General features: G+C 38.9%; 1 protein-coding gene across 3 annotated transcripts in view; it reads right to left on the bottom strand.

The window, feature by feature from the left end:
* Positions 1-26,447, bottom strand: part of FYB1 (FYN binding protein 1) — a 168,853-nt gene extending 142,406 nt beyond the window's left edge. For 2 of the 3 annotated variants that reach the window (XM_053591791.1, XM_053591801.1), the window contains exon 1: positions 22,468-22,755. In XM_053591791.1, coding sequence (XP_053447766.1) covers positions 22,468-22,470 — 3 coding nt within the window. In that variant the 5' untranslated portion in view covers positions 22,471-22,755. Of the gene's footprint in view, positions 1-22,467; positions 22,756-26,184 lie in introns of those variants that run through there. The other variant, XM_053591798.1, reaches the window with a different exon arrangement.
* Positions 26,448-27,274: the final 827 nt, after the last annotated feature.

The following is a 27,274-nucleotide window of genomic DNA, read 5'->3' as shown; positions in this document are numbered from 1 at the left end:
ACTGCAAAAAAAAACCAGAAAAAAACTAACACTTGGGTGGCACCTGTAGCTCAGTGGGTAGGGCGCCAGCCACATACACCTAGGTTGGCGGATTTGAACCCAGCCCCAGCTAGCTAAAACAGCAATGACAACTGCAACAACAACAATAACAACAATGACAAAAATAGCCAAGCATTGTGGCGGACACCTGTAGTCCTAGGTACTTGGGAGGCTGAGGCAAGAATATCGCTTAAGCCCAAGTGTTTGAGGTTGCTGGGATCTGTGATGCCGCGGCACTCTACCCAGGGTGACAGCATGACACTCTGTCTCAAAAAAATAAAAAAAAATTACTGATACTTCTAAGGCTTCACTCCAAGCAGGGAGACACATTCGTGAATCTCAGTTAATTCATGGGTATATGTAGGTGTATATGCACACACACATACAAGTGTTTATTGATTGTCTCCTAAAGTGTCATGCCCTTTTGAGTATAAAACTGAATCAAATAATCTCATTGTGCCATGGTTCTCATAGCCCTGGAAATATGATGAGGCAATTACAAAACCATAGAGTTCATAAATATAAACTCAATAATCAATTGAATTCCCTGAAAGAGTCCAGCATGCTTGTGGGGCGATGGAATTGCTTTCCTGTTCACACTGTGTCTGGGAGTGGAGGCAAGGAATGACAACCCTCAGACAGCCTGAGATGAAGAGGGAGTTACGGGCAACACTGCAAGGAACAGCTTTCTCTTTCGCAGTCAGCGGAGGATCTTAAAAATATTTTTCTTGAGAAATGAACAAAGGTGACATTTTTACCCTTTGGGCTTAGAAAGGGGTCAGTGCACGTTTCAAAAATAAATAGCTCTTGGCTGATCTGATGCAGATGTCGTCCACAGCTGTCCAAGCAGGGGTAGAAGGGGTGTCAATAATTTGCCACAGATTTACATTGAGCATTTTCATGAATTAGCGGAATTCATGAAATGGAAACTACTTGTTGATAGAATTCTTTGTTTCTCTTTTTCTCCTTAAATCTTTACTCCAACCCATATTATAATGCCAGATAACTAAGCAGCCATATTGGGGATGCCACTTTAATTGTACAAATACCTGTCAAGCATTTTTGAGCACGTATTCGGCCCCAGGCGTTGCACTGAGTGAATAAAGGATGAATGAAACTCTAATGAATGATAACTATTAAACATGTATGGGAGCTTGTAACTAATACATCATACATCATCAGCTGCCATAGACGCTATCAAACATCTTATATATTTATCGAAAAAAAAAACAAAACTGTTTGTAAGCTTCTACAGAAGCACTATCCAACAGGATCCTTTGCAACGATAGAAATGCTCTGTACCTGCATGGTCCAATATGGTAGCTGCTAACCACATCCAGCTATTGAGCACCTAAAATGTGTCAAGGACCACTGAGAAAATAAACTTTTTATTTTGTTTAATTTTAATTTATTAAAATTTTAACAGCCACACGTGGCTAGTGGCAACAGTACTGTACAGCACAGTTTTGGAGTCCCTGGATCATATGATAGTCTTTTGTTTTTCAAAGTCCTCAGATACTAGATCAATTCTAGGTGTGCTACAGGATTTTAAAAAGATACTTTATATTAAACGTACATTGTCATTACATTTCAAGGCTGGGTTAGTGAGAAGATAAACACACTACTTTCTTTGCTCTGAAGGATAGATTTAATAATAGTCACTAGAAAATGTAAGGGACTAGATCTGTTATTTTAAAAGACCAATATGTTTTGGAAAACCTGCTGGTTGTTAATAGACTACAGAAGGCATTGAGGTTTTTTGACTTTATAATAACTTATGAATTGAAAAATGAAGCTGTTAAATAAGCCTGGTAAAAGAGTGACAGCAAATGCAGAAAATAAAGACCATTAATTTAAGTTCAATTTCTTGGGGATAGTGTTCTATGGCACAAGTGGGCCAGGGGAACTCTAATTAATGCCCTGACAAAAATTTAGCAAGAGAGATGTTATATTCACAAAGAAATACCAATACCTACGAATTTCAGGGGACACAGGTTTTATAGCTAAAAGTTCCTGCCATAGTAAAACAGATGAAGACAAAAATGCAGACAGATATATAATAATGGAAAGATCAGGGAATAATGCAGAACAACCAAAGGATTATCACATCCTAGTCAATTATTAATTCCCTAATGAAAAGATTGAAAAGAAATGCTGTGAATCCCGAGGAAGCTAAGCTCACACTGGTCAAGGTCAGTAGAAAGAATGTGGGGGTTGAAGTTGGGCAAAGACGTGAAGTCTTAGCTTTCTGCTACTGCTACTTAGTTTGTCCTCTTGTCAAGTTACTTGACTTGAGTTCAACTTTATTATCTACAAAATGGGGATAAATTAGCTAATGCAAGGTTGCTGTCAAGATGGCCACAGGGCCTAGCAAAATTACTCCAGTAGCTATGAATATGAACAACGACTCTGGGATCTTCTGGAAGCATAGCAAATAGAAGACATGTGATGATGGTGGTGGTAGGCAGTGAATAAGGGAACTTAACCTGAATGAAAGTTGTTGGAGGAAATAGTAGGAAACAAGTTTAACAAGTAAGATGAGCCCACGAAATCTCTTTTTCTTGAAATCCTGACAAAAGAATTTGGTTTCGACTGTCATGGGTAATCAGAAACAATTGTAGGCTCCTCCCAAAAATAGTGGTTAGAGAGATAAACCAGTAGCACCTCAAAAGCTAATCTTAAAAAGATAAACGCAAGGAAGGAAGTTAGGATGCTGTTATAATAATCCAAATATAAGATAATGGCCTTGGTGAAGACAGTAAGTGCAGAATCTGAAATAGAAGGGCAAATACAAGAGACCTTTTGAAGAAGAAATCTGAGCTTGCTGGCTGGTGTCATGGATGAGTTGAGATCCACTAAGGCCTGGGAGCTGTGGGAAATAGTCTAACCCCTACGCAAATACTTCCAGATGCAAATAGCCCCTTTTGGCTAACTAATCAACCAAATATTACTGTGCAGGATGTGACATGAAAAGTTCTGTTAAGTTACTGAACTAAGGTGCTTCGTGCCAGACTGGATATCAGGAAAGAAGGGAAGAAAAGAGTTAAAATAACTATAGTCCTCTCATTCTTCAAGACAAGCTGGGACTGATGACGGTACAGGTAGGAAAAGGAACTGCCTTGGAGAATTTTGTTTGGAATATTTTAGTTGCTATGAATATAAAATATTTGTGCAAATAAAAAGTGGGGGAAAAACAAAATTGGAACAAAGATGAGAGGATTCTTAGAGGAAGAGATTATCCACATGGATAATGAAACACAGTCAATTGCATTTGGCTAAAGTACCACCCAGAGAATGCGTATTAATGGACTGACATGAATCTGTCTCTATCCCCTTTCTTTTTAGGTCTGTTCTATGAATCATTTCCATCTAATCTTCGACAAAGATATGGAAGCAATTTAATATCTACAAATCAAACAAATGCGGGAGAAATAGCTAATGCATTGGCTATTGCAATCAAGCATCAGAATGATTTGTTGACCCTAAACTAAGGAGATCAAAATAAACAGTGAACACAACCGTGCGAATGTACGTCATTGAAACATACACATAAAAATGGTTAGGATGATAAATTTTATTGTATGTATTTTATAATAAAAATATATATTTATTGTGAAGTCCTGCATATAAAGGAGCACATATCTGCATGTATGTACATTATACACAGCACACACAGCACACACATGAGAGTGTGTGGGTATAAAATCGCCATGAGGATAAGTTTTAAGGAAGCCTGAGAAGAAAAAAGAAAAGGTTTCACACTTTGTTAGGTGAATTTTTACTTTATTCCTTTGGTCGTCTCCTAAAAAATTCACTGTTGGGGCAAAAAAAGACAAGAAAAGAAAAAACGATCCCCCAGTGGTAACTTGCAAAGATGAAAAGATTTCATTATAATGAGATCAATTTGTTTGCCACCTATGACTAAAGAACAGCTCTCACGTGAGAGAAAAGCTGTCAAGGAAAGTAAGATATCTGTAGCGAAACATGGAATTGTTACTGTAGGTGCAGAGAGAGCAAAAAGGATCACTGAGCCGCCAAAGTTGTCTGGAGGTGGTATCCCCGAGAGCCCCCGAATCAGCACAAACGCGGGGCTCGTCAGAATAGCTGAACAAACAGAAGTCAAGTAGCGTAGTTGGAAAGATTATTAACCTCATAGAAAAGCCAAGAGGGTAACGGGTGGGGCTTCGCATTTGTGTTCACCTCTTGCCTTCCACAGTTAAGCTTTATTTATTTATTTATTTTATAAAATCAGAACTGTGTACATTCATGCATTTCTGGGGTACAATGTGCTGATTTGATATACAATGTAGAAAGCTTACATCAAACTTGTTAACATACCCATCGTCTCACTTACTTATTGGTTGTAGTAAGATATTTGTACTCTACTCATAATAGTTTTAAAATGTACCATTGCATTATACGCAATAGATGAGGTCTCACCAAGTACCACAGCTAAGTATCTAGCTGTGTGGGGGACACGCTGAGTATTTCTGCCCCTGCCAGTGTGCCTTCTCGGGCGCCCAGCTTACTCATGGAGACTGGGGTATGAGTGGCTCATTCTAAAGGAGGCATCGCCACACCAGGGTCTCCAAGGCTTCTGAGTGTGGGAGGTGGGCCAGGTAGAGGGGGCCAGAAGCTTCAGGTCCACGCCCAGCTCTGAAGCTGCATGTGCTCAAGTCAGCTTGTCGCCTGACCTTCCCTTGCTGCCCATCTTCATCCCTTCCACCTGCTCTTCCTTTCCTCAAAACCAAGGGTGGTAGGCAGGTGGGGAAAGGGGGTGGAGTGAGGTACAGGCTGGGAGTGAGGGGGCTCTCCCCCAGTTCCTTCTCCTCGCTTCTAAGGGTGGCCCACAGCGAGCACAGGAACAAGTAAGGCTGTGTTGATTGTGCCCTGAACAGCCCGATGGGGCATCATCCACAATGTCACATGGGACACAGACCCTGCCCAGTGAGAGAGCCACTTATTTAAACAGCAAGAGCAGTGGAAAAGGGACTTGGGTTTTGCACTCCTCTTAATTCTTCCCACTATAGTTCAGGCTCCTCTTTTTTGCTGGAGGGCATCTTTTTATAACCATTTGTTCAGAGAATTTGTTATCAAAAGTATAAATCTTTTGTAAACTTACATTAATAAGTTAAAAGAGGCTTGGTGCCTATAGCTCAGCGGCTAGGGTGCCAGCCACATATACTGGGCCTGGTGGGTTTGAACCCAGCCCAGGCCTGTGAAACAATGACAACCACAACCAAAAAAATAGCTGGGCGCTGTGGCAGGTGCTTGTAGTCCCAGCTACTTAGGAGGCTGAGGCAGGAGAATCACTTAAGCCCAAGAGTTTGAGGTTGCTGTAAACTGTGACACCACAGCACTCCACCAAGGGTGACATAGTGAGACTCTGTCTCAAAAGAAAAAAAAAAATACGTTAGAAGAAAATTTTTTCAGGCCAAGAATTTTGTAATACTTCCCCTCTCAGCCATGTTCCCCTTACGTTTTCCAGGGCAGCATCACTTCTCAGACATACTTCTGAGAAGTTCTTTGAGGGCATCAGTGCTTGGGAGTTAAAAAGCCTTCTTAGAAAAAGAGACTCTGGGGGCGGCGCCTGTGGCTCAGTGAGCAGGGCGCTGGCCCCATATGCCGAGGGTGGTGGGTTCAAACCCAGCCCCTGCCGAACTGCAATAAAAAAAAAAAAAAATAGCCGGGCATTGTGGCCGGCGCCTTGTAGTCCCAGCTACTCGGGAGGCTGAGGCAAGAGAATCGCTTAAGCCCAGGAGTTGGAGGTTGCTGTGAGCTGTGTGACGCCACGGCACTCTACCAAGGGCAATAAAGTGAAACTCTGTCTCTACAAAAAAAAAAAAAAAGAAAAAGAGACTTTGAGTTAACTGTTGAAATATGAATATTTCCCAGATAGGGTATTCTAGAATGAACAAAGACAATCTAGTACAGCACTCTGCAATGTGGTAGCCACTAGCTACAAGTAACAAATTAAAGTTTACATTTACATTAATTAAAATTAAATAAAATAAGAAATTCAATTCTTCAATTGCATGAGCCATGATTTAGGTGCTCAGTGGCGACATGTGGCAGTGGGCTGTACAGACACACACAACTTCTCAGTCATCACAGACGTTTCTCTTGGCCAGCGCTGGGAAGCTGACAGCGGCCAAGTGCTGAGGGAGTGTACTCTTCCAGGAGTATGTTCAGCAAGAGCTAAGCCTGGAGACAGAGGCTGTGGCATATCATGAAGTTCTGACTTTCTCCACTAGGCCAGATGTCAGCAAACTTTTTCCGTAAAGGGGCAGATAGGAAATATTTCTGACTCTTGGACCACATAGTCTTTGCTAGAAGGACACAACTGTGCTGTGGTAGCCTGCAGGCAGAGGGGCGATAACACTAATGAACGAGTGTGGCTATGCTCCACCAACACTCTGTTTCTGACAACTGACCACAAGCGGGGTTTGCCCTCAAGCCACAGTTTGTTGACTCCTGCAGCAGGCCAAGAGGAGCCAGCTGAAGGGTTTACGCCAGAAAGTTACATAACTGAATGCATGCCTAGAAAGATCATTCTACTAGCAGAGTGAGAATGGATTTCAGGAGTGTGAGATGCAAGACTATAATAGTCCAGTCAGCAAGGACAAGAGCCTGACTGGACATAGCTGTTGAATATGGTTGAGAGAAGGCGATGTGTACCATGTGCTTTTAAGTTGGGTGTCAGAGTGCAGAAATGTAAAATGACATAGAAGATGGTAGCTGCAACAAGTTATAGAACATACTAGAAGCAGATCTGGAGGAAGATGATGACTTCATTTTGTGTCGAGCGGTATTAGAGGTGCCAGACACCTGAGTCATCCATCTGCGAGGGTTAGTAGCGGAAGCCTCGAGAGAGACAGAGTACCCAGCAGGGCAGGAGAGGGAGAGTGCCTGTGTATCACCAAATTGGAAGGTGTAACTCAGGGGGCCTGAGAAAGAATTGCCACACGCAGAGGAGGAGGGCCGGGGAAGAATGGTATTGCAGAAACCAAGGAATAACTGTCAAATGCCCTTGAGAAGATTAAAAAGATTCTATTAGGTGTGGCAACTAGGAAGCATTTTTGGACGGAACCCAGAAAAAATTTTGTGTAAGAAAATAAGACAAAAAATCACCACCAAACTGTCTGGAATCAGGGGTCCTCAACCTGCGGCCCATGGGCCACATGAGGTGGTGTGATTCTATTTGTTCCCATTTTGTCTTTTTACTTCAAAATAAGATATGTGCAGGGTGCATAGGAATTTGTTCATAGTTTTTTTTTAAACTATAGTCTGGCCCTCCAACAGTCTGAGGGACAGTGAACTGGCCCCCTGTTTAAAAAGTTTGAGGACCCCTGGAAGTGTCATGTTCTTGATTTTTTTTCTCTTGTTATTAAGTGATAGGATTATTGGGAAGCAGGGAGATAATTAGGATCCTTTGAATCTCGCCTTATAAATTATGTGGTCCAGTAATCACACTATTTGGGGTTGGAGGGCAGGTGAGACCTTTTCTTATCACCTTGGGGTGAGCTCTGGAAACTTCTTGAGTGAGCTTCATGTCGTGAGTATTGGGAGTGTCTAGAAAACCTTTAAAAATGATATGGTGTTCTGATTTCAGGATGAGTAAAAAGAAAAATGATGGACTTCTTAACACAAGGGACCCTTAAGTTTTCCACAATAACAACTCCTGATACATAAGAATGTCGTATTCTGAATCTACCTTAATAAAGTATTAATAGCTCTGAGAAAGCATCATGTGATTTGTTCCATTTTGCAATTTAATGGTCAAAAGATTAGTCATCACTTCAATGTAAGCATTTCAAATAATTTATAGCAACCTCTGAAGAGGTTTATATTAGGAAAATATTTTACATGCCTTGTGGGTGAATGTATTTCACACAAACCTTGGGTGATGTGTTATTTTCAAATTTTTTTTTAAAACATGGAAAAAATGATAAAAAGAGGCTTGTGATTTGCAAGGCTGTTTCTTAGGGAGTAAGAGCTAGTGGCTGATCCTGCTTAATATAGAGCATGAAAATCTGAGGAACACACATTTCTGAACACCTTATAATGTTATAAAAACACTCTATAAACCACATAAAGGGAAAGATTAGTGCAGAATGTTTTGCAGTCACTAAAAGGATTATCAAGCGTGTATAGCAACATTGAAGAATGTTTAGGATTATACCTGAGTGAAAACATGCTGTGATAATCTCGTAAAATGTATATACTTAGAGATAAAGATAGAATGGTCTTGAGATATAAGGGAAATAGTTATGGTTGAGGATATTTTTCTTTTCAAATTTCTTTTAATATATTTTGGATAACACACATACACACACACACCTAATCTGTTGTGTATAAGAGAACAGGAAGCAAAAATCAATCAGTATAAGTTCATCCCAATGTTTTAAAAATATGTCAAAACATGTCTTAGGAGAAGGGGTTATAGTATCAATAGCACAGTTAACTAAGAATCTGGCACTAACCTGGCACATGCACATAGAGAGATATAGGCAGACTCTTACTTAGTTGATGAGACATCAAGTGTCCTTTGCATTCTACTGCTAGTCTAGATTAGTGCCATTTTTTTTACCCAAGAGAACTAGAAAAATGGAACAGTTTAGGTGCTAAAGCCAACAGTGTGAGTTTGGATTTGTTTGTTTGCTAACTACTTAACCTCTCTCCCCCTTGGTTCCAGATCCACAAACTGGAGTAAACGTAGTATATTTTTCAGATTTGCTGTAAGAATGGAATGAATTGATATTTTACAAAATAGTTACAACAGTATCTGGCACAGAGGACAAAGTAGAATGTTAGCTATTGTTATTATATTCCTTATTTTCTAAAATGCAAAGTTTGAAAAGTGATTTAAACGTTAATGTAGCTCAGGACTAGACTTATAGGAGGTAGAAAGAAACAATCTTTTTTTCTATCCATATAGAAAAGTGTACTTTTTACTGCTCAGATTATCTGGTCTTTGAGATTTGCTGAAAAGAGTTTGTAATGGGAATAAATAAGATATGTCTATAAAATCAAAAAACTCTGTGCAAAATTTACAGTGACAAAAAGCAAACTGTTAGAAACTCCTTGAAGTAGACGTCGTAAAGAGTCCTCTCAAATATGAGTAAGAGTACATCTTTTCATGTTTTAGAGACCCAAGTCCTACTTTTATGTCAATGAAATAAAAATGTACATAAACACTGCCAATCCCCTTCTGGGGCCCCAGAATCTCCATAGCTCTTCAGAGACTGGACCTTTCTATCATTCCCTGTGAGCCCTTGAGAAGTGGCAATGATAAAATCCAAGTGAAAATGGCATGAGTTAAGGGTGGCTTGTATTTTCTGAAATAAGAATTTGGTGTGTTACAAATATGATCTTAGTGTTTCCCTAAATTAACAGAGATGATTGACAGGCATATCCTCCTTTCTACCTGGAGGGAGGACTTTGTTTTAAACTGTGTGGTTACTTACTAAGGTAAGGCGTGGTTTTGCCTGAGGCAGATCAGGCTTTGGTAAAATTATGAGCCTAACAGCAAACACATATGGTGACCTGAGGTATGAAGATGGCACAGTGGGATGTGGGATGCAAAATAACTGGGAAGAAAATGCATCTGATTATTAAAGGTGCTTGATGGGAATTTCAAGGCATTGACAAGGGAAGTGCTGAAGGCAGGCCATGCCAGAGTAGCCAAGAGTGAAAAGTGGACAGTCTCATGAAAGAAGTAACTTGGAACTGAGCATTAAAGGAAGTGTCAGACCTGGTCTAGCAGAGGAGAAGGTGGAGAAACGGCACAAATATGGCGATCGGAGGCAGATATGGTAAAATCTTACGTTCTGTATAGTGTTATGTCTAGAAAAATGTTTACTGAACAGTTAACAGTGGCTTTCTTCAGATAGTGGGATTCTTACTTTCTCTACATATTTCTGTTTTTGGAAAAGTTTATCATTACATGCATCTCATTTTTCTAAGAGGAGAAACCTATTTATATTTAAAAGGAAAAGATTCATTGCTGATATTTCATTTAGTGGATAAGGGAGGCTGTATAAATGCCCTGGTAAAGAATATAGAAAATAGCTTATTGTATTATACTTCCGAGTTCCAGTTGCTCAGTCCATTTCACACAAACTTTTCATCACATTTTATTATAAAATATTTCAAGCATATACACAAGTTGAAGTTAAAATAAAAGAGAACATCAACATACCTTAACCTAGATTATACAATGTGGGCAGTTTGCTAAACAGGTAGTCCCTGGGTTGCAGACAACCTGATTTACTGTGTTTTGTACTTACAAATATATACCCAAATCTCCTCATAAGGATAATTTATAATTAAATTAATAATTCAGGAAGCATCGTGCTTTTCTGTGCACATATACAAAGTGTACGACACAGAATCTTCACAATAACAGAGGTCGGAAATTTAGTCCGGGGTAGAAAACCTCCAATCTTAACACCACATGTGGCCTTCTATGTCCTTAAGCGAGGCTTTCAGACTAAATCCAAATTTTTCAGAACAAATCCTTTTATTTTTATTAATACATTTTTGTTTGTCTTTTATATTTTTATCGTATTTTTTATATGACCATGCAAAATTAAATAATCCTCTCAGATTGACTAGCACAATTAGAACATTTAGTAGGACTAAATCGATGGCTGCTACACTTGTGATTTAGTTCTAATTTCCCCCACCTTACTGACGCCTCTACTGCACGAGGCTGGTTGGCGAGAGTTTATAAATTCGAGGACACCAGTCTGTTATCTGCTATTGACAACAGTTCAGCATGTTTCTGCCTGAGGTGGAATTCACGGATAGTTGCACATCTCCACAGTATTTTTAAATTCTGTCTGCTGAACAGTCCATCTGGTCAGAGAAGACCAAGAGAACATTGAAGGAGGCAAACAGATTTTTTTAATGAGGATTGGGAATTATAATATTATCTTGTTTCTGCTAAAGACAAGATGATTTGTATGCTTTGCAATACTGCAATATCAGCATTCAATAAATTCAGTGCTTATCAGAATTTTAACACTCATAAGGACTAAAATATTTTAAATTAGATGGAGAGGTATAGCTAACAGTGTGCACTGTAATCTTTATTTACAAGTGTTTATGAATGCAGTATTTGTAGCCATTCAGTTAAATACAGATCATAAAAATTTTAAAATAGTAACACTGATAAGAAATTACAAATGCAAAGATATGGTGTGTTTTCAGTTTTTCCAAGTTCTAAGTCCAAGAAAACATTATTTCCCCATGTCTGGATGGACCGTCTGTCTATAATTAGCTCAAGGAAAAGAGAAACCAATTTTCTCACTGATCAAAAGGTAGGTCTAGCATCATTTCCCAGGAATGTGCTGGCTGCCCACATTTTTTGTATGTATGAGGAAGTGGCTTACAAACTAAATAGAAAGATTTACCCTGTGGAAGGGTAGAAAAGTGAAGAAAATAGGGATATAAAAGGGTCAAAGTGTATGAGATATTATATATGGGTTTTCATGTCTATGTAGCCATCAAGACATGGTTATTCTGTCCACTTTCTGTCAACTCCCTTCCTCTCTCCCTGCTTTGCTTATCAAATTCAAAAATACTCACTCAGGTTGGCTGACTTTTACATCTGAGAATGGAAACCACCTGTACTAGGCATGCTTGGTAGCTATAGGAGGACTTTGCTTAGAATTTACAAGTTATAATTCCACCCTAGGGGTGAGCTGTGTATTTTAAAATTTAACAGGTGTTTTTTTTCATTGTTTGTTTTATAATTAGCAAATTGTTTAGGAACTTCCCCTCCCCACCCTGCTGACTTAGATGAGTAACTTGAACAGTGTTATGTTTCAGCCCTATTGTGTTGGGTCATTATGATCTGTTGAAAAAGCTCCACCCCACCCTGACATGCTATCTCATGCTGCTGTGGGTAAATGTGGTAAAAATTAGTGTCTTTCGGATGAATGTCTTCTTGTGATAAAATAAACTCAACTGCTTATCTTTCAGAGTTGTAATGAATAAAATTACAAGTGGTTCTTTTGGATTATAGCCATATATTGACAAATCAAAATGTATTCATGTAAATTTAGCCTCCTAAATGTCTATGAAAGCGTTTTTGCTATATTTCATCCAAATTCTTTCATCTAAATGTCTGTCACAGATACATTCAGCAGATGTTTATTCTGACTCCACGTCTTCTAATCTCTGCTGCAACTTACATGTAAGTGTTGAATTTATTGTTAGTTTTTGTAGCTAATTCTAAGTATAGAATAGTGATTTTGAACTCTGGTTTTGCAATTCCATTAGTTAGTTTTAAGTAATTGGTGGGACCACACCTACAGTGCATCTTACAAGGGTACAGATGAAAGTTACTAAATGCAGAATATAAATGTCTGAACACATAACTAAGAAAATGCCAGGAAGGCTATGTTAACCAGTTTGATGAAAATATTTCAAATTGTATATAAAACTAGCACATTGTATCCCATGATTAATGTAAACAACTATGTATTAAATAAAAAAAATTAAAAAATTTAAAAAAGGCACATAGTAACTTCTGAAAATTTTTATGAAAACAATTACCAATGTTTTTAAAAGCATATAGCATTTTGGAAAAATAGTAGGTCTTATAAAGCAAAAGATCCAATATGAAAAAAATGTTTTAAACACCTCTTAAAATTTTTGTTCCCAAGATACTTCTTTTGACTTAGCTTTGTTTTGCAGAATTTCTCCATATTTTACTTGCAAAATATTTTAGAAAAATTTTGTCTAGCTTTTGCCGTGTAATAGAGATTAAAGATATTCATATATAAACCCACGAAATCCTTGTAATAACCTTACTAGGTAGGTATAGTGATTTATTCCTTTTACATACATAGAAACTGAGGCATGGAGAGGAAAAATGATTCCAAGTCACACAGCTGACAATGAATGAAACTGATATTGAAATCCAGGAAGGTTAGCTATAGACCAGATCATTTTAAGTTTCATTCACTAAAAGTTTACCAATTTCCACTTAGAATTCCAGAAATACTGGCATAAGTGATGACTAAAATGGGCTAAGCAGTCAATGAATAACCAAAGCAAACATTGACTGGATATTTGAATCATTTGGGGAGTTAAAAAAAAAGGTCCTGCACTACTAGGCCAGCTGATTCAAAACCTCTGGGGTGAGTTGTGTATTTTAAAATTTAACAGATGGTTCAAATGTCTAGCCAGGCTGAGAACCACTGATCCAAAGCCTGTTTAGCTATGACTCAGTACAGAGGATCTCATACTGTATGAGATGTGAGATGCATGAGACTCACCTGGAGGGCTTTTTAATACACAGATGACTGGGTCCCGCCCCAGAACATTTTATTCAGCAGGTATTGAGTAGAGCCCAAGAATTTCTATGAAGTTCCCAGGTGAGGTTAATGCTGCGGGTTAGTGAGCACATTTTGAGAACAACTGTCTGAACAGGTTGGAGTAGGGGTGAAGGGTGGTGATAGAAAGCTAGAGGGAACTGATTAATTCTGTGATTATCTCATCAACCCTGACACATTTCCTCTACTTTGTTCATTTACCACTGATCAAAGCTGAAGGGAGAAGAAAGAAAGGAAGAGCATGGAGGAAAGGGAGGTGAGGGAAAGAGATGGAGAAGAGGGATCAACTTCCGGGCAGTAAACCAAAGCTTTGTGGCCCTCGCTGACCTAACACGTCAGTGAGAGATTGGATATGAAATGAGAAGACTTTAATGATGGCTACACTCTAAAAGAAGTCAAGCTTTTCTATTTCAGGAAGAGCACAGAAACAGAGAGAGTGAGTGAGACTGGAAGACGACGGAGGAGGCAGATGTTGGTTCAGAGTTTGGAATGACTATTAGTTCAGCTCCGGTGACATAACCTGAAGATCTGAGCTGGAGTCTCAGATCCAGGCAGAGAGTGACATGCCTCCCCCACTCCAAGCGCCACGAAAAGTGGTTCTCAACTGGGGAGATTTTGCTCCCCCCACCTCCACGAGGGACCATTTGATAATATCTGAAAATGCTTTAGATCGTCACAATGGGGAGGGCGGAGGTGCTCCTTGATATCTAGTAGGTGGATGCCAGAGATGCTGCCAAACGTCCCACAACATGCACAGGTGCTGAGGTTGTGAAACCCTAAACTGGACACCTCCCCAGAGCCAGGACCTAGACCAAGATGCCAGTGGACTTACTAATGAATACGCTACATTTTCTTTCTTTCTTTTTTTTTTTTTTTTGTTGCAGTTTGGCTGGGGCTGGGTTTGAACCCGCCACCCTCAGCATATGGGGCGGGTGCCCGACTCACTGAGCCACAGGCGCCGCCCGGCTACATGTTCAGTATGTCTGTGGGCCTGGATCGCCCACCTGGCAATATAGAGCTGGTTCTGGGCTGATGGCCTCAGGAAGAAGTAGTAGTAGTAGAGATAAAATTAACCAGCCAATCAACAAGACTTCTCAGTTTCTCCACAACACAAAATTCCAAGGCTCAGGAAGACAATGATTAAAAAGATACAGAATGCCAGGCGGTGCCTGTGGCTCAAGGAGTAGGGTGCCGGTCCTATATGCCGGAGGTGGAGGGTTCAAACCCAGCCCTGGCCAAAAACCAAAAAAAAAAAAAAAAAAAAAGATACAGAATGCCTCAAAATCAACAGTTGAAATATGGGTTTACTTCAAATTAAATTAAACAACAAAACAATCTGAAAATAACTTTAAGAATTTTGGATTCACCAAGAACTAAAAAAATAGAATAATATCCCAAGAAGAATATAAGAATATTTGCAATAAAAATAAGCATATATTAGGCAAGAATGTGTGGTGAAGAGAAACAATTTGAAAATTGAAAATAAAACTTTTATCATTGGGAAAAAAAAAAAAACTTTTATCATTGAAACAAGAACTATCTGCATTGGACAGAGATAAGGTGAGCAACTGTCCTGATCTGTCTAGAAAAGATTCCAAAACATGGAGCATTAGTGCTGAAGCTGGAAAAGTGCTGGGAAAACAGGGACAATTGATCATCCTTGACACAAATGAAAAAAGAATTAGTGAATTGGAGGATAAAACTGATAAAGGATTTAGAATTCACCACTGACAGAGAAATAAAAAATTTAGAAGAGCAATTAAAATCATGGAGACTAGATTGAGACTAACTTTTATGTAATAGGAACTATAGATTAAAAAAAACCTTGGAAGGAGGAAATGGTAGAATAATAGCTTTTGAAGAGATAATGGCTGAGAGTTTTATAGGATTGAAGAAACTCATTAGGCTTTAGATCAGAGGTCAGCAAATATAACCTGTCTGGCAAATCCAGCCTACCACCTGCTTTTATAAATAAAGTTTTATTGGAGTACAGCCACAACCATTTGCTTCTGCATTGCCTATGGGAGCTTCGATGTGATGTGACTCTGGTAGAGCTGAATCACCGTGACAGAGACCACAGGGCCTGCCAAGCCTAAAATATTTACTGTCTGGCTGCATGTTTGTAGTCTCCTGCCTTACACTGACACTAGGAGTACAAAACAGGGTAAATGCAAATCCGTATATGTCTCTATGAAGCATGCAGTAAGGCTGCAGAACATAATGAAATATCTTAAAGGGAATAACGGAACTTCACTTATGGGAATGATGATTAGATTTGAAAGCACGCTTACATGAGCATCAGAAGTCAGAAGCTAAAGAATTGTATCTGTAAAGTGCTGAGGAAAAGTAGCTATCAATTTTAAATATGTTTACTCAACTAAACTGTCATTCAAGAGTTAAGTCAAAATGAAGTTTTCAGTCATACAAAGACAAATGCTGTATACAGTGTAGTATATAATAAATATGACTATTCTTCCTAATTGGTGCTGTTCCCTGCCAGGACCCTGCCAATTGTTGTAGCTCCACCCTGTTTGGCTAAGGCATGATCATGTGACTTTGGCCAATAAAATGTGAGAGAAAGTGACCTTCATCTCCTTTAAGCATAAGTTTTAATCATCAGAAATAGGATTGGAAGATTGTATTCAATGGGTAGTTACACCATATTAAGATCTTCGTTGTGTTTGGGAGATAATAATAGAAATATTGAATAATTATAGAAATTGTTAGACAGCAAGCAAGAGTTGTATGTACTTTTGCAAGAAGATATGTGAATCCAGAGCAGAAAAGTAAAATATAAGAAATAATGATAAATATAAAATTTTTAATTTTAAATATGAGTACTCTGTTGTACTCAACAGAGTCAGATGCCTAGAAGCAGAGTCCCACATGGACGGAAATGGACATGTGACAGAGGAGGCATAGAAAGTGGTGGGGGAAAGAACAGGGTAAAATAAATAGCCTTGCAACAAGTAGGTGTCCATATGGGAAAATATGAGATGCCTGCTTTACATCAAAACTATAAATAAAATCCTGGTGACTGAAGACCTAAACATGAAAACCAACTCTTTAAAACATTTTGAGGAAAATTTAGGAAAATAGTTTTAATATTTGAGGGTAGGAAATAACTTCTTTAAAATAACAGCAAAAGCAGAAATAATAAAAGATTTTATTTTAAAACTTTACAGTATTAAGATTTAAAACTTCTGCATAAAAAGAGGCACCAAAAGTAAAGCTAAAACAAAAAAAAGCATATGGTGGCTCACGCCTGTAAGCCTAGCACTAGGGGAGGCTGAGGAGGGTGGATTGCTTGAGTTCTAGACCAGCCTGAGCAAGAGCAAGACCCCTTCTCTAAAAATAGCCAGATGCTGTGCAGGGCTCCTGTAGTCCCAGCTACTCAGAAGGCTGAGGCAAGAGAATCACTTGAGCCTAAATAGTTTGAGGTTATTGTGATCTGTGATGCCCCGGCACTCTACCAGGGGCAACAAGTAAGACTCTGTTTCAAAAAAAAAAAAAAAAGCCATAGACCAGGAGAACAAAATTGCAATGTAGTCCAGGATTAATGACTGGAATACATAAGCTTTCCTATAAATCAACATGAAAAGATAATCCATAAAAAAATGGAAAAAGAACGGAGGAAAGAGTTGAAAAGAAGAGGCTACTGGAATGGTCAATAAACTTAGGAAAACTTCTTCCATCTCAGTTATAGTCAAGAAAATAAAAATTAAAACAACAGAAATTACAGTTTTACATACAACAAGTTGTCAAAATCCTATCAAAAGATCTGACAATACCAAATTTTAGGGATGATGGAGAGAAATGGCAACTCTTACAGAAGGCTGATGGGTACCAGAATGTTTATTGCAGCCCATTTCATAATTGCTAAGTCATGGAAAAAGCCCAAGTGCCCATCAATCCATGAATGCATTAATAAATTGTGGTATATGTACACCATAGAATATTATGCAGCCTTAAAGAAAGATGGAGACTTTACCTCTTTCATGTTTACATGGACGGAGCTGGAACATATTCTTCTTAGTAAAGTATCTCAAGAATGGAAGAAAAAGTATCCAATGTACTCAGCCCTACTATGAAACTAATTTAGGGCTTTCGTGTGAAAGCTATAACCCAGTTATAATCTAAGAATATAGGTTATAAGGGGGAGAAGGAGGGGAGGGAGGAGGGACGATGGAGGGAGGGAGGGTGATAGGTGGGATTACACCTGTTGTGCATCTTACAAGGGTACATGTGAAACTTAATAAATGTAGAATATAAATGTCTTAACACAATAACTAAGAGAATGCCAGGAAGGCTATGTTAACCAGTGTGATGAAAATATGTCAAACAGTCTATAAAACCAGTGTATGGTACCCCATGATCACATTAATGTGCACAGCTATGATTTAATGAAATAAATAAATAAATAAATAAATAACAATTCGCTAAGATTTGATAAACTTGAGATTCCCATACCCTCTAGGCAAAAGAATGTTTATCCCAGGAGTGGCATGGGACTAGAAAATAACAGAAAGAGAACTTCAACTGTTTCTTTGGTAATTTTTTTAAATAGATGTCAAGATGGTAATATGCATTAAGTGTGTGTGGTGTGAGTATTTGTTATAATATTTGTTGTATAATATTTTAGAAGTTAAAAGAGAAGAGAGGAAAGAAAGAGAAGGTGGAGTACATGACCAAGCATTGGGGAAGTAGTGATAGAAGTTGCCAAATGGAGAACTGAAGCCCCACACCTAACCACTTCAAGGACAGGGGTGCCACGGTTTTGGTGTGTTCTAACATGTGCTCCTATAGGCACCAACATTATATGAATGAAAGATGTCACCTAGAATTTGAACCTCTCCTTGGCATAATATTTACCTATTATAGCACAGGATTTTTTTTTTTTTTTGACATGATGGGCTAGATTCTGCTGCAGAAGGCAGGTGGCCCCTTTTATAGAAAGGAAGAACATAAATGGGCTATGGACAGGGCACAGCATGTGGAGGTGAATGGATTTATACTTTGGCATATTATTTAGGACTATGACTGACACTCTGTAGCTTACATAGGGAACAGAATCATCTCTCGGTGATTGGAAGGAAGTTACAGGGAACCTTCTAGCTCAGTTTCCAGAATCTCTGGTTCCCGTGGGACACCAGCTCTCAATTAGACCTCCATTGTAGCCCCTCAAGTTATTTGTCTGTGTGTCTCAGGACCCGGTCCCCTCAGAAACTCTATACAGGAAGTCCCCGAGTTATAATATTATTAAGGATATTTTGAATAAAAAGTAAGAAATGGTTCATAAAATATAAGCCATACAAATTATGGCTTCCCAGGACCCCACATGTGTTGATCACCTGCATTCCCATGACTTGGAGTAGAATCTCAAAAAACAAAAGAGTGACTACACATCTTAGCACATTTCTTCTGCCAGAAGCTCACAAACTGAATGACAGGACCAAAACAAACAAAACCTCCCAAACACAATTTTTACTTCATTTATTAAAACTTTCTGAGATTGATTCATAAAATATTTTTCTCCTCTCTAACACTGAACATACAAAAAAATTGAGCATTATTAGGACATCTCCTTCTCCATTTTTCCAGAAAAGTCTACAAATTGAAATGTACCTAAAAACACTTGTCACATTTATAAGTATCATTCTATTATTTCCATTTTAGAACTGTGAAGTGAGCCGACCTAACACCACCTATTAAGTCAATTTCCATAGTAGAATCCTATTCTTATTCTCCCACTTCTAAAATTTAGAATCTTGTTATGAAGAAAAACATCAGGGCACACCTAAGCCAACTCTGAGCTGCTTGAGAGAGAGCTGAGAAGACTGGGTTAAGAGCCTGCAGGGAGAGAATGGGGAAGCTGAGCCCCAGTGCTCCTCCCTAGGTTGTGAGATGAGTCCAGCTCTGTGTGTCTACCGCCCATCAGTCTTCATATCTGGTGTGTTTGTCTTCATAAAATACTGAGTGCCTTTGTGCTTCATTCCCACTAATGTCAATAATACCCCAACCAATAAGCTATAAGGAGAGGGCAGTAAAAGGTGAATTAATTTCTTTTTCCCTTCCTTTCCCTTCCCTTCCCTTCCCTTCCTTTCCTTCTTTCTTTCTTTTTTGAGACAGAATCTTACTTTGTTGCCCTGGGTAGACTGCTATATGGTCAAGCTCACAATAATCTCTGACTCTTGGGCTTGAGCAATCTTCCTGCCTCAGCCTCCTGAGTAGCTAGGACTATAGGCACCAGCCACAATGCCTGGCTAGTTTTACTATTTTTAGTAGAGACAGGGTCTTGTTCTTGCTCAAGCTGGTCTCAAACTCCTAACCTCAGGCAATCTACCCACCTTGGCCTCCCACAATGCTAGGATTACAGGCATGAGCCACTACACCTGGTGTAGGTGAATTTCTTAATAACTACTTGGGCCAGGACATGTTCTGGCTTTGGAGTTTCTCTCTTCTCTGCCATTTCCCCCTGAAGGAGGTGGGGATCAGTCATGGAGGTAACATAACAGATGAGTTTGGAGTGATGAACCACAAAGCCAGGAACCCCTTCAGTCGCCTATGCCAATGGCCCCTTTAATATGGTAGTGAAGCATGACTGTAGCAGAAACAGCTACACAGCTGATTCCCAAATCTACCATGTAAGGTCACCAACCTGAAGAAAGGCCTCTCACCCCCTAAAGCCCAGTCATGGGCTTTTCTGTGACCACCAGGTTGTCTTCCTACATACCTACTTTTTCTAAGATACAGCAAAACATAGAAAATATCAGAGTCCGGGTGCTGAGAGAATTGTGTTCAAATTCTAGTCCCAATGTTGAGTAGTTGTGTGACAGCTTCCTTCTTAGGAAGCTGTTTATTTGGGGACAGAATAGAGGAAGCCAACTTTCATCCAGTGTCTGGCATGTCAGCACTGTTAACAGGAGCTTTATAATTGTATTATTCTCCATGACAATACAGTGGAATAGTTGCTATCACCACCAACATCCTCATTGGTTGAGGAAATGGACTGGGAGTGTAAGTGACTTTTGCAAAGACACATGACTGGTAAACAAAGGAGGAGTAGAGTGTTTTCCTTTCTCGTGTATGCCTGCTATGCAATCTTAGTGACGATGTTGAGGAGAGAGAATTTAAGGGGAAAAGACTTCCTTTTAAAGTATAACCTGGATACGCTACAGAGACACATATATACATAACTGCACTGGGAAATTCACTTACTACACCACCATATAGTAAGAAACTTAAAATATGTTTTAATATGTGTAACTTGTATTAGAAGTTTTAAATATGTTTTTTTCTACCTAGCTACTTTGCCAGTAGTCTGTCAATAAAGAATAATCAGACAATGTATATAAAAATGCTGTGTATAATACGTCTCCTTCATATTACAATTCAGAAAGGAAAAGAAAAGAACAAGTGAAATGTTCGACTCTATAGAAATGATTAGTACAAATTATGGAATACCATACAGTCATTAAAAAGAACATTTACTAAGAATATTATTAAGGATATTTTGAATAAAAAATAAGAAATGGTTTATAAAATATAAGAGATACAAATTATATTTATAAAATACATATTTAAAATGATGACATTTTGGGGGGATCTGTACTAACTTAACAATGATTATCTCTTACATGATAGGATTATAGAAAATGTTCTTTTCTGCATATTTTTATCTCTAAGAAGCTTTTTGAATACTTTTATAATAAGAAAACAGTAATCTTTTAAGGAAAACATTACTAACATATCAAATACATGCTATCCAGTTAAAATTTCTTTTTTTTCCCTGATATTATCTTGTTTCCCCTAAGACAATAAAAAATAGCTTTTAGCAAACCACAGTGCCCTGTTTGCTTTTTAAGAGGATGGCACTAAGCTGTTTTCAAAGACTCCTGGACCTGAAAACCCTGTTTGGAAACACTAGGGATTTATAAGTCCCACCTGGATAGGTGACTGCTTTCTACAGGTGTGGCCCCACAGGAGTCATGTGCTATCTTTTCTTCCACCACTGTGCAGTCCCCTTCCCGAGTCCCCTTCCCATGTCTTCCCTCTCCCTCTTCCCCTGGCAAGATGACACTCTTTCACACCTACGTTTTCTCCATTGAGCTCACGGAGCTTACAGATGACACGCTACGCGTGGACACACAGACACACCTATTTCACTGTCTGCAGTGCATTCCCACCCCCATCCCCAGCAAGTATTAGACTCATTGTCTCACTCCCAGTCTTCTGCTGGGACTGACAACAGGGAGTAATCCCCTCCATAAAGAGAGAAGAGGGGTAAGGAATTTCTAGTCTTCTACGGGTGGGGGAGTTGGGGGCAAAGGTGGTGTGGAATAGAAAATTGGCTCTTTTCTAGACTCAGGAACATAAGAATGCCACATATATTTTGGGAGCCAATTTTATTTTTTTACAGAGAAATAATGGAAAACTGTGAAGCAGAATATTAATGCTATAGTTTAGTTACACTTCGTTAAACTGGGGGTGGGAACCCACTCATCATTTTAAGTGTGCTCTAAATAATCACTTTCAATCAACTTTGAGACCACAATTTATCCCAAAAGTTTGGATCACTTGGGCTTCGTTCCTTCTCATAATTAAAATAACAAACTGCTTTTTCAAACACAAGAGCTCCTTCTATAGAATCTGCTATGTTCCTGAAAGGGCAATCAGCAACAGCAATGTTTTCCAACAGGTGCCACCAGAGTCCTCTTCTGGGTTCCAAAGTGCTCATAGCAGGAAACCTGACTGTATTTCTGTTTCTGGCACCCAACTAGCTTAAGAGGCAAAGGAAAAGAATGCAATTTTTTTTTTCTTTTCTGTTTCCAAGACGTGGCTCTTCCTCTATTCTGAAGGCTACAATCCAAAAAGGGAACTCCTGAAGCCACAGTTTCTCAAGTGGCATAATAAAGACTCAGTGGCTTCATGGTCACCATGAGACAAGCAAAATTCCAAAGACTGGGAGGACCTGGCTGTGAAGAACCACCCCTCCCGACTCCCCCACCCCTCTCTGCTCTACATAGAAAAGATTAGCATGTTTGCCAGGAAGCTAAGAAGAGTCATAAAGTTAATTACTTACCATTTTTACCAAAGAGTTGGTGCTCCTGGCACACAGTGACCCTGAAGATGCTGTGACTTGGGCAGTGAACGTGCAAGTTCGCCTTGCAGGGTGCACTTCCTTTTCTGAACTGTGTGGTTTGTCCAGCTTTCACACATTGATATGCGTAAGGCTGTATTTGCCTGTTATCTCGGCCCTGGGAGCTTTTGTATAACTGGCCAGGTTTATCTTATTACATTTTACTAATGTGAGAACAGCTGTAGGTGAAACTTTGAAAGACCGACATACAATTTTTTTAAAAATGCCTAAATATTAAATTCTGTGTACACAATGAACTTGTTTTCTACAAAATCTGTATTTCTGGAACTACATATGTGTATGTGTATCTGTCTTTCTCTCTTTTCTGCCATCCGTCTATCTATAAAGGACATGAAAAAATGTTAACAGTGGTTGACTTGGACGAAGGTATGATTACAAAAATAATTCCTTTTGTACTTTTCTGAGTTTTTTCAAGTTTTCTATCTTGAGTTTATAGCATTTGTGTAAAACTGTTATCTTAAAAAGAACTAAAGGATTATGATAATTTCAATCAACAACTTCAAAGTTATTTAAATTCATTCTGCTAATATTTAAATGGTGAAAATAGCTATAAGCTTGTCATAGAATGTCATTTATTTCACTAAAAAAAAAATAAGATTTATGTGTTAGTTTGAGGATAATTGCTAGCATCAGATGGCTCATTCTCTTAACACTGGAGAACTGCATATAGGTCATGGTGTTTGCAAGTCAGATCTCCCAGTCCTCAACAGTACCTCTCTGAACACATTCTGATACACAGAGTTAGCTCTTTTATTTTGAACGGATAGCCAGATACTAACGTAAGTGCAAGGGCAGAAGATCATCTTTGTTTCCCATTGCAAAGGAAGGGCAATGTGTTCTGTAACCCGGGGTTGCAACTTCCTTGATCTTGTTTTAAGTATGATAGTGGTTTTAGTGTTGGACAGACACATTTCTACACTCAATGCTGAGCTAATACTATTATAATTATTACCATGTGTGTACAAAACCCCTTTTCAACAAAGATGTGTCCTGTTATTTACTCCTTAAAATGAAAATGATTTTCAAAATTAAGACATGATTAGGAAAATAATTAGAAATATAGATAGCATCCTTGCTGGAGCAGGCAAAAAGCCAGGAAAGGGGCATGCTCCAGATGTAGAACCTGATATTGCCCTGAAACATTTGCATATTACAAAGAAGGGTTTGAGGCATAGTTAGAACCAAGGTGGGTCATCAGGGGTCTGAAATCATAGAGCACATGGTACATAATAAATGTGCAATAATCGGAGGAGGAAGATCAGTGCAAGACAGAGGTATGGGAACCAGGCGTGCTTTTACATAGAACACATTTGCCAAAAGAAGCCTTTGCAAAGGAGGCATTCTTTCCCTTCTCTAGAAGGCCTCTTATCTACTTTCTGCTGAAACAGACATTATCATTGAGCAGACACAATTTAGGGTTAAAGCAGTGCTTCTCAACCTGGCTGCCATGAATCACTTAAGAAGCTTTTTTTTTTGTAGTTTTTGGCCGGGGCTGGGTTTGAACACATCACCTCTGGGAAGCTTTTAAAAATCTCAGTCCGCTTAATGGTTATTTAATGAACTAAACGATTTAATTGGCTTATTGGATTATGATCACTAATAAATTTTTTTTTTCACCTTAAAAAAAAAAAAAGTCTCAGTCCCCGTGCTTCCTCCTGAGTATTATAGCAATGTCTCTGGGTTTGAAAACCCGGAATCAGTATATTTTAAAGCTCTCCAGGTAGTGCTAAGGTGCATGCACATTTGAGAGCCAGCACCTTAAAAGAGGAGCAAGTGACTCATACCAGCAAGAAGGCGAACAGATCACCAGGCCAGGCTTACAGTCAGAAGTAACCCTCATGCTCTGACACTGCTTACCACTGAGTTTATTAACATATTCTTACCATGTATTACATAATGATAGCTTATTCTTGGTCAGTCTATATTTTTCTCTCTATAGCAGTAAATTGGACAAAAATTACATGATTGAACAGAAATCATGAACAATTATTCAGTTAACATTGTAGTCTTTGGTTAAGAGAACTTTGAGTTTTAATTCATTTATGTGTATTCCATTTCAATTTGTGCTTAATTCTAAATGCTTACATGTTTGAAGGCAATTTTTAGTTGTTAATTGAATTAAATTCAGTGGTCTCTCAAACACGCATATTTATAGAAAGGTATTTTGCTTGGGAAGCGCCTGTGGCTCAAAGGAGTAGGGCGCTGGCCCCATATGGTGGAGGTGGTGGGTTCAAACCCAGCCCTGGCCAAAAACTGAAAAAAAAAAAAAAAAGTATTTTGCTTGAGGAAAAAAGGTGAGGACTGAAGCTCCCAGCTTTACCAAAACACTCATAGATGGCTTGGCGCTCATAGCTTAGTGGTTAGGGGACCAGCCACATGCCCTACGGCTGGTGGGTTCAAACCTGGGCCAGGCCTGCTGAACAACAGCAGCAAACTAGCCGGGCGTGTGGCAGGCACCTGTCGTCCCAGCTACTAGGGAGGCTGAGGCGAGAGAATTGCTTGAGCCCAAAAGGTTGGGGTTGCTGTGAGCTGTTATGTCACTGCACTCTTCCGAGGGTGACGTAGTGAGACCATAGTGAGTAAAAGAAAAAACAAAAACAAAAAAAAAATAGATTTTTATATTTAGTTTTTGAAACATAATCACTTTATTTGAAAAAAAAAATATATATATTTCAAATATCACCAATGTGAGTATATTTCCTGTGAAGTCAATCCTTAGTAGATAAGTCCCTGAACAGGAAGGTGAAACAGGAAATGCAATAAAGATGATAATGTAGTGATAACATCTATAAAAGCTAAAGCTATGTTTTCGCAGTACGGTGCTGTAATTATTCCTGCTAGAGGAAGGGAGAGGGACCTGAGGCAGTGCAAAAGTGCTTATAACTCTTAAATACCCAGGCATAGTTCTCTTCCCAGACATTTGCATTCTAGAAAACTGTTATTGTTCAGGCAATGGAGCAATAAGTCTGCCCTGCCAGTTAATACTTGCTGAAGGTAGTGGTTAGGCTGGGACTGTGAGGTCTAGAGGCATTGGGTGGCTAGGGAAACCCAACTTCACTTTCTTTTTTTCTTTTTTTTTGAGACGAAGTCTCAAGCTGTTGCCCTTGGTACAGTGCTGTGGCATCACAACTCACAACAACCTCCAACTCTTGGTCTTGAATGATTCTCTTGCCTCAGCCTCCCAAGTAGCTGGGGACTACAGGTACCCACCACAACGCCCGGCTATTTTTGGTTACATTTGTCACTGTTGTTTAGCTGACTGGGCTGGGGTTGAACCCACCAGCCTATATAGCCTAGGCCATAACCACTGTGCTATGGTGCCGAGCCCCAACTTCACTTTCTAAAGTTAATTTACAGGTCTGTAAAGAAGAGAGCACTAATACACAGTTTAAGTAACACTAATGACCATTACCTAAAAGTGTGGCCAGTGTTTTATCAGGCTTTAAAAGGAGAATGGTTAAAATTGTTAGCATAGAAGAAGGTTAGAAATACATAATCATAAACTCTTACACAATTTCATCCTTATCACCCGAATAACTAACAGGGAAGAAATAAATAATTTTCTACTCTGCATGCCCAACACGAGCATGCCCGGATAAGGCCCCTGAGGCAGGAGAACAGAGGAATGTTGAGACTCACCTTCTCCAGGAAGACCTCTGCTGCAGGGCCGCTGATCTCTTCCTTTTTCTGGACAAAATTAAGGTCTTTTAATATGTTCGCCTTTTATGGTTCTCTAATTGTACTGGATGTATTGGTTTTGGCTCCTCCACTAAATCTACAACTCCTCCCGTAAGAGCTAATTTTCATACTTCCTTTTCTCAAGCTAAGATCCTGGATCAGCTTTTATTTTTTTAAACATTCCCTCTTTTGGGCCTTATAGGTTTCTTTCAGGATCTGATGAAAGCAATATATGGTTTGTGCACAGTTCTGCGTGTGTACAGCCTCCCTTAAAACCCATCAGCTATGGGAAGCCATAGAAAACGTGTGGTGAAGCGTTACCAAACACAAGGAGACGGCCATGCTGCTGCTGCTCTTTGATGATGCAGTTAAAGCACAGAAATGTTAAATGACCTCTCTAGGTTGTAGACTAGAAACCAGGTTAGTTAAAACATTATTATTTTGTAAACTTGTCTCTTTTATCAACATGCATTTGAATTGTGGCAGCAAAGAACAACTCAAACTCACAAAGTATATTTGTAGAAATTTAACAAAATTCTAGTCTTCCTGTTTGGCTAGATGAGGAGTCACCAAATGGGAAGTTGCAGGAAGAAAGCAGAATAAGAACTGGCCTGCTTAAGAAGGTTGTGCAGGAGGAAATGGGCACTTCCTCAACTTGGGTTATTTCTCTTTCACTTTTTGTTTTAAAAACAAAATAAACTTTTTCACTCCTGTATTTTCTACTTTTGATGAAAGTAGGCTTTAAATCTTTCAGAACATCAGTGCTCTGGAAGGGATAATTTATTAATTCACCTTTGGATAGAAGTAGAGTTCGTACCACATTTCAATAGGATGGGTGAATTGCATTTAGACTCAAGAAGGAGAGGGAACAATTGTTTTTACAATCTGAACATAGTCCCAGGTAAATGTTTACTGAACTCCAAAATAACTGATGAAATAGAACAGTGGAAAAGTAATCTGGACTTTACTTAAGAAGTCTTTTATCAAACTAATTAAATCAGAGAGCAAAGAGACAAAGAACAAAGCTTATAAAAGAAGTCTAGTTTGTATA

Source organism: Nycticebus coucang, chromosome 1, assembly GCF_027406575.1.
Source record: "Nycticebus coucang isolate mNycCou1 chromosome 1, mNycCou1.pri, whole genome shotgun sequence".
Taxonomy (NCBI): Eukaryota; Metazoa; Chordata; class Mammalia; order Primates; family Lorisidae; genus Nycticebus; species Nycticebus coucang.
The sequence above is the reverse complement of the archived record's forward strand: the minus strand, read 5'-3'. Positions and strand labels throughout refer to the sequence as shown.